The sequence below is a fragment of the Stegastes partitus genome, unplaced genomic scaffold (genome assembly GCF_000690725.1).
Source record: "Stegastes partitus isolate 25-593 unplaced genomic scaffold, Stegastes_partitus-1.0.2 Scaffold13, whole genome shotgun sequence".
Taxonomy (NCBI): Eukaryota; Metazoa; Chordata; class Actinopteri; family Pomacentridae; genus Stegastes; species Stegastes partitus.
In genome coordinates this window covers 1,480,609-1,494,846 of record NW_007577744.1, presented here as the reverse complement: position 1 = coordinate 1,494,846, position 14,238 = coordinate 1,480,609, and the positions used below count along the sequence as shown (strand labels likewise).

General features: G+C 40.7%; 3 protein-coding genes across 4 annotated transcripts in view; 1 reads left to right on the top strand and 2 right to left on the bottom strand.

The window, feature by feature from the left end:
- The window catches only part of rhobtb4 (Rho related BTB domain containing 4), a 55,407-nt gene extending 51,576 nt beyond the window's left edge, over window positions 1-3,831 (bottom strand). The window contains exon 1 of one of the 2 annotated variants that reach the window (XM_008288793.1): window positions 3,820-3,831. The gene's annotated coding sequence lies outside the window, so the exon portion shown is untranslated. The remainder of the gene's footprint in view (window positions 1-3,819) is intronic. The other variant, XM_008288785.1, reaches the window with a different exon arrangement.
- A 2,914-nt stretch (window positions 3,832-6,745) lies between these two features.
- wdr54 (WD repeat domain 54) lies at window positions 6,746-10,825 on the bottom strand. Its single transcript, XM_008288759.1, has 10 exons — window positions 10,728-10,825; window positions 10,265-10,541; window positions 9,406-9,468; window positions 9,142-9,208; window positions 8,621-8,677; window positions 8,408-8,535; window positions 8,065-8,165; window positions 7,624-7,786; window positions 7,283-7,357; window positions 6,746-7,148 (listed from the first exon to the last, which is right to left on the bottom strand). The coding sequence occupies exons 2-10, from the start codon at window positions 10,487-10,489 to the stop codon at window positions 7,017-7,019; spliced, it is 1,011 nt and encodes a 336-aa protein (XP_008286981.1). The 5' UTR covers window positions 10,490-10,541; window positions 10,728-10,825; the 3' UTR covers window positions 6,746-7,016.
- Window positions 10,826-12,193: 1,368 nt separating this feature from the next.
- c20h2orf81 (chromosome 20 C2orf81 homolog) lies at window positions 12,194-13,861 on the top strand. Its single transcript, XM_008288747.1, has 3 exons — window positions 12,194-12,370; window positions 12,648-12,854; window positions 12,968-13,861. The coding sequence occupies exons 1-3, from the start codon at window positions 12,269-12,271 to the stop codon at window positions 13,808-13,810; spliced, it is 1,152 nt and encodes a 383-aa protein (XP_008286969.1). The 5' UTR covers window positions 12,194-12,268; the 3' UTR covers window positions 13,811-13,861.
- Window positions 13,862-14,238: the final 377 nt, after the last annotated feature.

The following is a 14,238-nucleotide window of genomic DNA, read 5'->3' as shown; positions in this document are numbered from 1 at the left end:
GAAACTCACTCTGTTTTTCTTTCTGGTACTCACAAACAAAGCCATGTTTCTGTCACCTCAGAGGGTATTACACTGACTTACACTGATTTCCTAACCTTACCCTAACCCAAATTTAATGATTTACATTATGGTTACTTGGATTTTTGTTCCCAAAAGGGAGCCAGGTCTCCACTTTGTAAATGTCTAAACAGATTTTTGGCTGCACAAAATGAGTAATACAAGTTTACACACACACACACACAAATACACAGAGCGAGAGAGACAAACATATACACACACATACACACACTGACAACCGAAGGACTCACATAACCTGATGCTTGATGGAAATGTTTATGTGTTTTGGATTCAGGTTGTGCCCTGAAGACGCCCATTCATCTCTTTCATATTAACCCTATTAGCAGCCTCACTGACAGTACACAATGATAAGGGTTGCCAGGATATTGCTGTTATTATTGCTGTGACTCTATTTTGAGACTCAATAACTCTCTCACCCACACACCGGAGGTAATGAGAGGGGTGTTTATGTGTGAGAAAAGGAGTGGTCTGGACTCGCAAACAACCAAATTTTAATCATTTACATAAAGCAAATGTCTAAAATTTACTACCAGTTCAGCACAATAGCAATTTAGCTTTTCCTCACAATCAGACATATCACTTTATATGATGAAACCACCTTCGTTGTGTGAGATGTAACACACACAAGGCGGTTGTTTTTATGATCACCGATTATATTATTGGAACAAAATATTTGCCAAACCAAAACTTACTTTAAAGACGAATCCGTCCTCTTTTGAATGGTGTGATCTGCACATATGGCCACATGCACACATCAGCATAAACACACACACTTAAAGCATCAGCACAGTCAGACAAGCCAAACAATGCCCAGTGCTAGGCAACCTTGCCATCCCAGTACAGATGGCAGGGTCTGATCATGTTTATTTTACTCTAATCTAATGCATTTAAGTCCCATTGCCTCCTCGTGCCCTCTAAATGACGTTACTGGGGATATTCAAGTTGTGAGCGTGCATGTGTGTGTGTGTGTGTGTCTATGTGAGGGAGTGTGTGAGTGAGTGTGTGTGCCAGAGACAGAAAGAGCGAGAAAGATCAGGACAGACCTACTAATCGCGGTTGTATAATGGACCATACCTAAATGGTCTGTCTGCTTAACCCTGTGTTCACTTCCCATTTTCCAATAAATGGTAAAATATCGGACAAAACAATTAAAGCTGGAGTCGAGGCCGATTCAGAGCTGCCCCACTTAACCTTGCCGGATAGCAGCGATGCATTTCTCCCGACCTCCAACAAGAGCAGAGTGTGCTACCTCTAGCATCAATTTAAAAAAAATGCAACGTTTCTACATATGACTCGGCTGCTTTTTCAATAGCTTTCCTCCGCTCTCGTCTGAGGATGTAGACTTACAACAGTAAATAAAGCTCTCTCCTGGACATCCTCTCTTTATTTTTTCACGTTTCAGGTTCATGGATAAAATAATTTCAGTCATCAGCCTTTACTTCTCTGCTGCCTGACTGATGGACGTTATGACTGGACAACCAAAGATTGTGTTTCATGTACATAGATAGTACTGCATTAAGGATTCCTTGGGTGACTTGTGTAGCTGTATGTTTAGGGGTGTGGTTCTCAAAGCGATCTCCCCCTCTGAGGACTGACGCATTGTGTGCGCCTGCTTGGGGCACTGTGTAAGATCTATCAGGCGCTTGCTTGCAAGTGGTGGCATGGCGGGGTCACTGCTGAGGAGTGGTGTCAAGCATTTATGCGTGTCACTGTAGTTTAGAGGCTATTATTGAGCTTAATGTGTAACCCATTGTGTCTAAGGGGTGACTGGGAATGTGAGCAAACGACAAACCATTTTATAGACATGATTGAAAGAAGTTTTATCTATTTCCTGACGAGTTAATTGCCTTTTATTTATAGAACAACAGGCAGCAAATCTTTAATTAGCTTCTAAAGATCAGAACATGGGAAAACCAGAGTTCTTGAAAGTGACTGATTATGTGTGTGCATAATGTTCAAAGTACATGCATCATCAAAAGAAGAGTTTCAACTTATCAAAACTTTCAAAATAAGGTAAAACTTACAACAGCCTTTCATTCTTAAGTCTACACATGTGCCCTTATCTTTCTTTTTTCCATGGAACCTCGACTTGTCATGGTTTCCAGAGAATATTTGGGATACAGTGAGTCAGTCATTACTGTGTGATTTTGACATTTCCCCCAGATCAGAGGCCCACACTAGACAGGAAGGGTGAACTGTCTTGACGTAACATGTGTGGGCGTGTCTTTCCATGGTGATGCACGCCAGCTGTGAGTATGATTGTGGGAGGGTTGGCCTCTCTCAACTTTGATTTAGTTCATAACAATGCAACTAATCTGCCCTACTACACCTGTATCCACCCTTTTTTTTTTATCCTTGCTACATTGTCTTTGGTCCATTTTTGTCATTGTTTGCAAACTGGGTGAGCGGCGTCACTCCACATTCCACTTACAACAATCATCATCACAATCAAATCAGAGTTACACACCCCATCTTTCTCCAATTTAAACTCTTCCTCCTTTCTTTGTACTTGGAGTATTCCTGCATACTCTGCAGCATACCATTTGACCATGTTGATCACATCAAATATTGAAGTGCATTTGAAATAAATTATTGAATATAACCGTCCATAGCTACTCTGTATATCACAAGATGATCACAACAACTTGTATTGTGGCTTTGGCAGTTCACAATATGAGTAATTTGTTTTTCTAAGCTTTACGATTACTTTCTATCGTGACTATTTTAGTAGATAGCATGAGGATTAATACATTCCAATCACAACGTGCAAACTTGAAAATCGTTTAATTTTTTTTAGTAACACTGTATGTAAGTCTTACTACCATGCAATATTTCTGTTGTTATCTTATTTTGAAGGATATGCATGTCTGAAAAAACAATAATTTCAAATACATCAATTAGTGTTTAATATTACCTTAAAAATCCCAGACCCTTTGCAATGATTAAAAAATTAAGGTTGGAGAAACATTTGTTTACCACAAGCAGTAACAGCTGATTGTACTGTTGCCTAACAGAGGGTGAATACTGCTCTTACATTTGCCAAAACATGACCTTAAATAAATTCTAATGTTTCTCCATAACTACCGGTTTTGTAATGAGTAACAGTTTGATATCCAGCTTGCAACACGAAACAAGGGTGAAGGCAAAGTGAATAGCACTGACCTTCACTTTACGTTGCAGTTTTCTGCTGGTAAATCTTGGGTCATGACATTTATGTAGATGCTACTTTGGCATGCACCACCCACCAAAAGATTGTTCCAAACCAAGCACACCACCCCCATGGCAACAACACTCCCCAGTGCCAGTGGCCTATTCAAGAAGGACAGTGAGTCTCGCCGCACTGCAAAAACTGCTCAGGGATGGCTCGAGGAACCCCAGGGCTCTGACCCAGCCTCCCGACACCCCAGATCTCAATTCGATCAAGTATCTGCAGCGTGTCAACGGAGGCCCCACAGGACCCAAATGATCCGCTGTCAGTCCCAGTGTCAGTCCCTACAGGACACCCCCAGAGGTCCCATATCAAGGCCCTGGGAATGCTGTGGCTGATAGGAGTATCTCATGCAGAAAATGTGAGCAAGAATAGGAATCTCTCGAAGCATACAATGCCAGCTTTTCAGTGGTACAGACAGATTTCAGTGAGTGCTCAAAACACACAGAAACCCAGTTTTATGTTGGTATGTAACAAAACGTCTAGCAATGAGTACTGAGGTTGGTTTCAAAAATATTTTTTTAGAAATTAACTAAACACAAAGTGCAACAAACAGAAAAATAAATACATGCCTTTAAAACAGAGTCAATTCTCACAGGTGTATTCGTGCGTAGTTTGTCAAGGTACTCAGCAGGAAGGTTGTTACAAGCCTTTTGGACAACTTGCCACAGTTCTTCGGTGGATTTAGGCTGTGTCAGGTGCTTCTGCCTCTTCATGTAATCCCAGACTGACTCGATCGGGACTCTGTGGGGGCCACACCATCTGCTGCATGATTCCTTGTTCTTTTTTACTGAAGATATGGCTGAATATCTGGGGTTTGTTTTCATGATGCAAAATAAATTTAGGACTGATCAGATGCCTCCCTGATGGTATTGTGTGACTGATAAGAATCTACACATTTAAAGTGCCTAAAACCTTTGCACAGTACTGTATCTAAATATACTATACAAAAACAGACTTGCCACCGCTTTTTGTTGATCCTTCGCAAATGTTATTTGACCTAGTTCTGGTTTGTCTCCGTGTTTGCCTGCCTTAATGCCGTACCCTGTCTATCTGCACGTCTGTCAGTCAGCAGTGGCAGTTTTTCAGGTCTGTCAGTTTGTAGTACTCTCCTCCTTTCCATTTCAGCGTGTTTAAAATGGAAGATCTATTTATACAGCACGTCTGCGGGAGCTGGTTTCCTGATTGCTTCGTCAGAGAGCTGGTCTGTCTGTGGCAGCAAGCTGGAGGGGCTTTAGGTTCCTCATCCCCCTGGTGAGGCTCTATCCCAGCAGGCTTAGCAACACAGGCAGAGGCAGCTGCCACAGGGCTGGATGGGCAAGGGATAAATTGCTCTCACTCCACCAGAATAATGAAGAAATACACAAACAAACAGATTAAAATGATATGTTGTGGTGTTCACACAAACAAGACAGGTATTTACCACACCTGCTGGCATATAAGGTCAGAACTACTCTTGATGGATGAACTTGTATTGTGGGTTGGTATTTAACAAACCGGGTTTGGTCGAAACCCACGAACAGCTTGGCCTGGGCACTGGACGAACTCGTCTCACTGGTGATTCACTTTCATTAATGAGAGTGCAAGACTCTGACACATACCTGAAGTGCTGGACAGCTGAACAAAAAGCCTGCGCCCTAATCATCCCATGACGACTTCACCAAGGGGATACGTCTTATGCATATTGTGGTCAGTGTTTTTAATCTGTGATTTTATTAAAGTGACACATTGGGGTCTTTCATTGAAGGTCTCGCTGAATCTATTTTTGTCTTGTCACTCTCATTAATAAAAGATTTCCAAGCGTCTGCTGGGGAACACGAGTGGGAGAATGTTGGTCTAATGCCTTTATTACTTGACACACATGCAGTCCACATTCATATCTGAGAACGGCTCATGTCGAGGTCTGATCTCCCCCCAACATTGTGTGCTCAGCTGTGTGTAACACCTAAGAGCCAACTATTGACAAGTGCTGTGGCAGTACACAGCATGAGTGGCCCTGGGGCTGTGTACAGGCCTAGAGATTCACATAGCACTATTGACTCACTTAACAAGGAATAAATGACTGCTGTTGTTTTTACCCGTGTTTTTCTGAGAAAAGTGATGTCATATTCTTCTTTACTACCCTCATTTTGTTTCTTTACTTTTTTGCTCGACTCTGTACCTCGTCTGCCCTCTCGGCCCTTTGCTTTTTTCATGTATCACTTTTGACCAACCTTTCCCTCCCTCTGCACTGTTCCAGTTAGTTATGTAATCTCAGTGTCCATGTCATTTGGGACCTCGTATTGACAGTCGAGTCCTTCACTGTCCCTCTCCTGCCAGCGTTGTCAGTCAATCCCTTCCATGCAGCTGGAGAGCATGACACAACATTGCTTTGTCAAATTTATCGATTCCATAAAGACTATGTGCCTTCATGTCCCGGCAATGCTTTACATTTGATCCGTCCAAGTCATTAACATGACCGACAGTTGGTACCTACCAAATTTAAGTTACATAACATGCCATGTGTGTGGGTTCAAAACAGTCTTGTCAGCTGATGTTATGTGACCAGTGTTGACTGCAAACCAGAAAAGACTAGAACTAAGGGATTTAGTACACGCTTAGCCCTGGACTGACAAATAGCACACAATTCCTCACTGACCTGATTCTTCTTATCTTGTCACGATAAGGTGGGATTACGATACCTGATTGCCTGACGTGAACTAAAAACACTCATGTGACCAGCGATAAGTCAGACCGAGTACAACAACAGTGCAGCTGAGGTGGTAAGATTTGTTTCCAGTAAAGACAAATTCAGCTCATCTCAAATCCAAGAAAACAATATCTCTTTTGTGCTTTGTGATGTTTTGTTCTGCATCAGTTTGCACATTACAAAGTAGGGAGTAGGTTGAAGTTGTTTTGAGTAAAGGTCTTTCTAGGTATTTGTGTAATTTCCAGCAGTCGTTTCACCAAATCTAAATGCATGTTAAGTACAAAAAATAAGACACAAACAAAGTAAGTGTAACAAATACATGCTAGATATCATAAAACGATAAACTCAAATATACTCAAATCTAAATGCTTGCACTGTGAAAAATAAATAAATAATACATAAAAGCAGAAAACTATACACTGAAATCCGTCACATGTTACACTGCGGGCATGGCAGGAAGAGAACAAGAGCACAGAAGCCCATCTAACACATTACCTAATATAATGACAGGGAAAAGTTTGACCTTCCTTATGTGATGTGCCCCTGTTTACTGGCTGACACAAGCTGCCTGCCTCCTGTGGTCTGAACACAGTCCCAATGCAAGTTTCTCCAATTGTCTGTTTCAGTTCACAACTTAGGCAGCTCCACCCTGCCCTCTAGTGGAATCTGTTTGTGCTACACTGTCTTGCTTGTCCTGCTGAAAATATTTAACCCACAGCCCCATCTACTGTTGCATTTGTGAAGTGCAAAATTAAAACCCAAACACAAGCTTTCTCTATAAAATGTTTACTGGAGCAGTTGTTTGGAACAACAATAATGTCTGAAAGTATATTTTCTTAAAACTATGTCCACGCAATTTTGAACTTGAAATATGTACATAAACTTCTGACACGTTGTTATATGTTAATTTTCCTCTTACTCATGGCAATATAGACACAAAAATTACATAAAATGCTTTTCTCCCCCCAAAAATGCTATGTTCAATATACCCAAAAATGAATATACCAAAATCACATTCAAAGCCTCATTGAGGGCAAAGTCCTACGACTGTACGTAGCGGATAATCTCACTCAGATCATAGCCTGTCACCGCGAAGGCATAGCCGTCACCATCGCAGAACTTGGCGCCACAGATTTGTGTATCCGTCACACATTCATTATGCAAGTGGGCCACCTAGGAGGAAGTGAGAACACCACACAGTCAGCACCAGCTTAACAATAAGAGAAAAATATATCTCATATACAGTAAAACTGGGGAACACTGCCAACAGTTGTGGCTTGATTCTGGACTCTGTATTCTGCAATTACCTCCACACTGTTGGTCTCTGGGGTCATAGTCAGATGCCACACCCTGACTAGAGAGTCTTCAGCAGCTGACAGAAGCTAAAGCACACAAGGAGATGGAGGGCACTCATCAAAGAGTCTGAGATACTGTATGTCAAAAAATATTCCAAAAATAAAAATGAAAACATAGAGAATCATCTGAACTGACTTAAGATCTAATTAAACTTAAGAATATTTTTACTTATCAACATATTTGACAAAAACAAAGGAAACTCTTTTTATTGTTAACTGCTAGTTCATATAATAAATACCAACATATTAAACTGTAGGAGGAAAAAAATGATCATTTGGTCTCTGCAACTCACCAGTCCAGAAAAGGGAGCAATGTCCAGTGAGTATATCCAGCGAGCATGAGCGTTGACCTCAGCGTGCAGAATTCCCGTCACTGCTTCATAGAGACGGATCTGGCCTGTGCCGTAGCCCGCCACCACTGTTCCTTTCCACAACTTGACAGATGAGCAGCTCATACTGAGAGCAGCGAGGATCAGTGAGAGAAAAGATAATAGATATTAGATTAGGGAAGGAAAGGAAATGAAGAAGCAAAGGGCAGTGGGGAAAAAACATAAATTAAAGTAGATAAGTACAACGATGCAGGAAGATAGAGCGATAGAGGAGAAAGTGACAGAAGAAAAGGGATTAGTGATGATAAAGCTTCAGCATAGGTCACTCTGGCACCATTGGTTAACTGTCACCAAGTTCGGTGTCGCACCAAAAATCACAAAACTATAATACAATCAACTTCCTACTCAAAACCAGGGATCTTGTTGAGCAGCTGGAATTCCTCCCCGGACTTCCACACACACAGGCTGCCCTCATCATCTGCAGTGACCAGATTAGCTATGCACTCCTGAAGGGACAGAGACAGCACAGAGTGGGAGGGATTACGTAAGTCATAGAATGGTTGTGGTGTCTAGAAGCATTACATAAAGTAATCATTTATTTAGATAGTCTGTTATTCGTGGAAAAGTTTGAGCTATCCTGTGTCAACAAAGGTTCAGATAAATGGACAATGAACAAGCTAAAAAAGCACACACACACACACACACACACACACCTACACACACACACACACACACACACACACTGTACCTGGCTGCCAGAGCACTCCGAGGCCATATCGGTGATGGACTCCTTGTGCTCCTCCAGGACCTCAGACAGGGTAATATTACTTCCTTTACTGGGAACGTCAAATACTAGAATTGCACCGGATGAAACACCTAGAAAAAGAGAAAGAGAAAAGTAGGCTGTAGAGTTTTGCCCTTTTCAGTTCATGCAAGGAGATATATGCCACTCAGTACTTACCCACACATATATAGTTCTCCCACACTGCTGATATCCCTCGAGCAAACACTGCCTGTTCTGGGACAGAAATACATTTTGTGAGTGCGCTAGATTTGATATAAAACTCTGCACTAGCAGTTTTCTTTGACATACAAATGTGTGATTGCACAAAAATGCATTTATACACAAATGTATAAATGTGTGGAAAAACAAAGATAACAGTAAGCCTGACAAATCAGAAATACATTGTAGTACAATGTTTTCACTGCCACTGATTTAATAATGTAGGTGTAGATGCCTTGAAAATGGTTTATTTCATTATAATAATGAGAACCTCCCACTGCTGTTTTAATTATGTTTGCGTTATGAGGATGGATCAGTTGCACTGACACACTTCCAGGAACATCATAGAATAATTGCATCACACATTATACTTCAACTTACAGTAAATCTGATCTTTTTGAAGTTTTAACAAGTGAAACAGGTCCATCTCCGGGTGCATACCTTCGTGTGTAGCAAACACAGTTAACATGTGAGTTTACCTGTAGGTGTTTCTGGAGTATCCAGTGCATGCCAATACACCATGATGGAGCCATCCGATTCATACATCTAAAAACAATAAATTTACACGATAGAGTAAGGCTGCAAAAACAAGTATTGCACCTTTTTTTTTTTTTTTACTTACTTTTAGATTCAGTGTGGGCTTCTGCACCATCATAATATACGACTAAGAAGACAAGTAGCAAACAAAGCAGTGCCTCCTCCAAATATGATGACTGCAAATGACAGAGCAAACAAGAGCTCACCTGAATGCCCTTCTGAGAGGTCACCACCAGCAGATCACGAGAGGGCAGCACACAGAATGCAGCCTGTTTTGTTGTCATCCAGACAAATGCGCGTACAAAATACCAGAGCAAAAGACAAAAAGACAAAATAAAACTATGTTAAAGGTAACAAAGAAAATACAGTTGATCATTTTTATAAACTTTCCTAACTGTGTGAAATGTTTTTTTAAATATTTTTTATTGTTTAGCACTTCATTCCAAATGACTGGAATGTAAATTTATCAGTGAATTTGACTGTATGATTACTTTCAATACTCAAAGTGTTTGAGGGTGTGAACGTTGATATTTGAGAGCAGTGTCGACAGTTGTTCTTAAACTGGTTCCAAGTTTTACGTCATTGTAGCGGGGCAATAATCCTCAATGTATAAATAAAACATTCAGTAACTATCACAAGTTTTTCCCTCAAATAAGCCTGTGCAGATGTCAATGTGTCAAAACTTGGGCTACAAATAAATATATACTGTATGATAGGTTAATTTGATAAACTGATTGATTGATTGATTTGTCATGTATCAAACTGTTAATTTAATAAGTTTTTGCTTTTACTGACTCTCCCTTTGTTCTTCATTCTTTTATAAAGCACTTAGTAACCTCGGTTTTGAAAAGTAGTGTCAAAATTAGATTCTACTTAGTTACCATTCTACATAAAATGAGGCTACAATTGCAAACACGATTCATATGGCTGAATAAATAGAAAAAAAGTTGGCCCTTTTCTCATTTGAAATTAGGTGTGTTGGAGAAACAGCCCATTAAGAAAGCAGTGCCAGTGCCTGACAGGTAGAGCACGTTAAGACCTGCAGGAGCTGCACTGTGGCCTGACCTGCATGATGAGAGACGTGCTGGTGGCGACGTTAGGCTCCTTGGACTGCAGCTGGCGGTGGGAGTAGTTGAGTCCGTCCCAGGACGCGCTGACCATGTTGACCACATTGGCATGGACCACCGTGAAGTAGGTGAGACGCCTCGGGGCGATGCGCAGCACGCTCAGGTTGTTGTACAACGCTGAGGCGCTGTTTTTTATTTGGATGCTCTTTTCTTTGTGATACATCGAGCAGTCTTCTTTGAACAGCTTGTTAAACAGTGTGAAATCTGGTTTTAGTCTAAAAGAAGAAAATAAAGGTCCTCATTAAATTAGCATTATCAATAAAACACAGCCTACACGTGAGCCCTCCGTTATTTCGCAGCGAATGGCAACACTAGATTAGCAGCAAGCTAGTTGTGTTAGCAAGTATCCAACTACAAATAAAAGAGGACCCCGTTGCTTTTGTGTGACACGTTACACATACCTTTGCTTCGGATTATATAGAATGTCGCTCTGCCTCCATTGGTGCTATCGTGAGCGATTATTACAAGTGAAGTTAACGTGAACGGAGCACTTTTCTGGCTATTGTTAGCAACAGGATTACCTATGCGTCCTCCGCAGCCATAGAGACAACGTACCTCTACGTCCTACGTCAGCTTTGCGTGCTCGGTTGCTGAGCAACCGTAAAATACACGGAGCAGAGGGTACAAGAAGACTGAGGTAAAGTTTTATACACTTGACCTGAGCTCTGACAGCATAATATAGACTATAAAGAATAAACCTATAGTCGACGGTGTGGTGGCATAGCTAGCAGTTTTTACAGTGCGTAATTAGTTACCTAAAACTGGTAGATCTATGGTTGTGTCTGGCTTTAGCATCTACCGCTCGTTAGATTCAAAGACCTAGCATTATTTGCTACAACAGCAAATTCACCGATAATATCAAAAAACCTACTAGGTTGTTTAAAATTGGCACCATCTTTCTACTACCTGGATGTAAAAGTATTGTGTACCCTGAATGATAAAAAACCAAGTCAGAACAGAGACACCAGGCTGTCAACTACACGTCAAGAAAATACATTAGTGGCCTTGAAGTCGTGCTAAAATCATGTTATTGCTATTAAATGTAATTTTAGTTATTTGTCACTTGATTGTAAACTCATATGCCCCTGTCAGGATCCTGCAGGGTGATCACTCTGTTTATCCAGTGATGTCATTGTCAGTAATTGCACTGTTAGATTGTGATCTGATCAGCCGAACCAAAGCATTGATACATCCATGGAGTCCAAAAATAACTGAACAACCTGAACCCATTAATCTTGCTCCATGGTTCATGCTCCAGGTGTAGCTGCCAGCAAACTGAACCAGCTGACAAAAGTACTGTTCCCATGCTAATATGCAACTTGTTAAGACTTGATTAAAGTACTGTGTAATGATGCAAAGGGTAAGATTTTACCCTCCATTTCATAATACCAGCAGGATCCTTCAAATGACAAAGCATTATGCTATCTTAGTAAGATTGGAAATTGTTTACTTTGACACTGAATCATAATTTATATATTGAGGAAAATCACGAAAACTAACTGTTTTAGGAGGGCAAGTGACATATTCAATTGAACTGCCAATCCTTTCTAAGTAAGTGTAGACATTTTATTTGAGTTATTTGTTCATGCATAAAAAGTATAAGAAACGTACATGTTTCAGAGTTAGATGCATTCATGCAGTTATGAATGGGATGACAGGTATTTAGACAGTTAAAAAGTCTACACTGTTGCTAAGTTGTTAAGTTTTTTTTGTGTGTGTGATGACATCACATTCTTTATCATCAAAAACATCTTTGTTGTTATTTAACGCATGTTTCATGTTTCACACCAGCCTCTGAGCCAAGATGCCTCGCTCAGCAGCTAAATCCCGAACCGGCAAGCATGTACGTAGGTCACCTGTCCAAGTGACACCACCTCCATCGCAAGACCCAGAAGAGGAATATATTATTCCTGGTTGCTTAACTCAGGCTCAACGGACAGACATGTTGATCCAGGAGGATGCAGATGAGATAGTGGGGGAGATCATGGATGAACTATTGAGTAAGGTCATGGAAAGCTGTTTAAAGGTGGACATTGACAGACAGGTAAAACTCAAGATGCAAAGAAGCTTTATGTTTAAATTTTAGTTAAATGTTAACATTCTATCACTTACTGACTCTCTCTAAGAACAGACCAATCAAATCTTTTATATTGCTTTCATTTTGACTAGACATAATGCCTGTACATAGAATAGAATAGAATAGAATAGAATAGAATAGAATAGAATAGAATAGGATAGAACTTTATTGATCCCTTTGGTGAAACCTCAGGGAAATTGTTGAATATAATATAACATCTATTATGCTGCCTGTCTTTTTTTAGCTAATACCTTTCTGCGCATCCTGGGCCATGGGCTACCTCACACAGACTCTAGAGTGCCAAGTCTTGTGCCTTGATGAGGGAGAAGACCAAGAAGAAGCATCTAGAACAGAAGACTCTGAGCCTGTGCCAGGGATTCCAGATGCTTGGGCTGAAGGATGTGTTCCTGTTATATATGCTACCCATGGACCTCATCTCACCTCACAACAGGTGCTCTTGATATATAACATTTCTTCAATATAATGAAGTCTTCTCTTCAAATTTCAACTTAAAGTTATCTGGATACATATCTTCAATATATCTATGTATGTCCTTTGTAACAGGAGGTGGATGGTGGCCAGGTCCTAGCACAAACAGAGCTAAGTGTCAACCAGCAATATAATGTTGTGGCCCAAACAGAGAGCTCTTCAGTACAAACTAAGAATGAAATAAGTCTCCAGAGCCTTGTCAGTGACAAGCACTGTAAAGTGGTTGATCCTTGCCTTCCACGAAAAACTGATCCAAAGAAAAAGCAGCAGATTCATTTATCTGCCAGACATGTTCAAGGCAAATTACTACCACCCTTGTCCTGCTCACCAGAAAAAAAGGATGTGGAGGTAGAGGGTAAAAATATAAGACATTCTGTTCAATCACAACATCCGCAAAAGAACTGCCACCGCATACCAAAGCTTGATAAGCTCAGCTTGCCTCAACATTGTCTTTTTCCTCAGTTTGAGATTGTGGATAACAATTACACAAAATCCAACTTGAAGAAACCAAATGGACTATCCAGACTAGAGCCAAGATATAACAAGCAGCAAGCTGACAGGACATTACCGTCACTGAAGCCACTAACCAGCTCCAAGGATCAGCCAAAAATGTTTCAGAGACAAAGTGAAGATGATCCTTGTCTGAAGAAACTGTCTCCTTCTAAACATGGAAAGGAGCAGACTGAGCAGACCAGGCCTCTCAGACTGGAAACAATGATCTTGGCCAAGGGTGTTTCTCTCTCGAATCCCCAGTCTGTTGAACTTAACCCTCTCAAATTCAACAATCCAACCCAGTTTATGAATCTGAGGCCAATACAGAGGAGCGTAGCTGTGCCACTTTATTCAGTTGATCAGCTTACCAGTGGTCCACCACCTCAGGTCACTCCATTGTTTCAGCCCAAGAGCTGTGAAAACTGATTTTAAGGGTTAGTGGTGTCTGTATTTGTATTTTGAGAATGGTCGTTATGTCAAATAATAAAAAGATAAGCCCAGTTTAAAAAATAAAAAAACAACAACAGCAACAAAAAACATAGCCTCTGTTGCAGGTAAAGTTGTGAAAAGTGGTTATACATGCTTTGAAAAGATTAATTTTTATCCTCCCATGTATTTGTGTGCTTCTCTGCATTTGCAGTACAGTAATGATAACATATAATTATACATATATTTAAATTATATACATTTTAGTATTCCGTCCATCCATTATCTATACATCGCTTAATCCTCACGAGGGTTGCTGGGGGGCTGGAGCCTATCTCAACTGACTCAGGGCGAAGCTCGCCAGTCTATCGCAGGGCTACACTTAGAGACAGACAACCAAGCACACTCACATTCACACCTATGGACAA

What these genes read in the sequence shown, in the direction of transcription:
- wdr54 (XM_008288759.1), bottom strand. Translation starts at nt 10,489, where the DNA reads ATGTATCACAAAGAAAAGAGCATCCAAATAAAAAACAGCGCCTCAGCG. An exon ending in GGAGAACTATATATGTGTGG is followed by an intron (nt 8,536 to 8,620) that starts GTAAGTACTGAG and finishes CTCTTTTTCTAG; the next exon opens with GTGTTTCATCCGGTGCAATT. An exon ending in AACAAGATCCCTGGTTTTGA is followed by an intron (nt 7,787 to 8,064) that starts GTAGGAAGTTGA and finishes CGCTGCTCTCAG; the next exon opens with TATGAGCTGCTCATCTGTCA.
- c20h2orf81 (XM_008288747.1), top strand. Translation starts at nt 12,269, where the DNA reads ATGTTGATCCAGGAGGATGCAGATGAGATAGTGGGGGAGATCATGGAT. An exon ending in AGGTGGACATTGACAGACAG is followed by an intron (nt 12,371 to 12,647) that starts GTAAAACTCAAG and finishes GTCTTTTTTTAG; the next exon opens with CTAATACCTTTCTGCGCATC. An exon ending in CTCATCTCACCTCACAACAG is followed by an intron (nt 12,855 to 12,967) that starts GTGCTCTTGATA and finishes CCTTTGTAACAG; the next exon opens with GAGGTGGATGGTGGCCAGGT.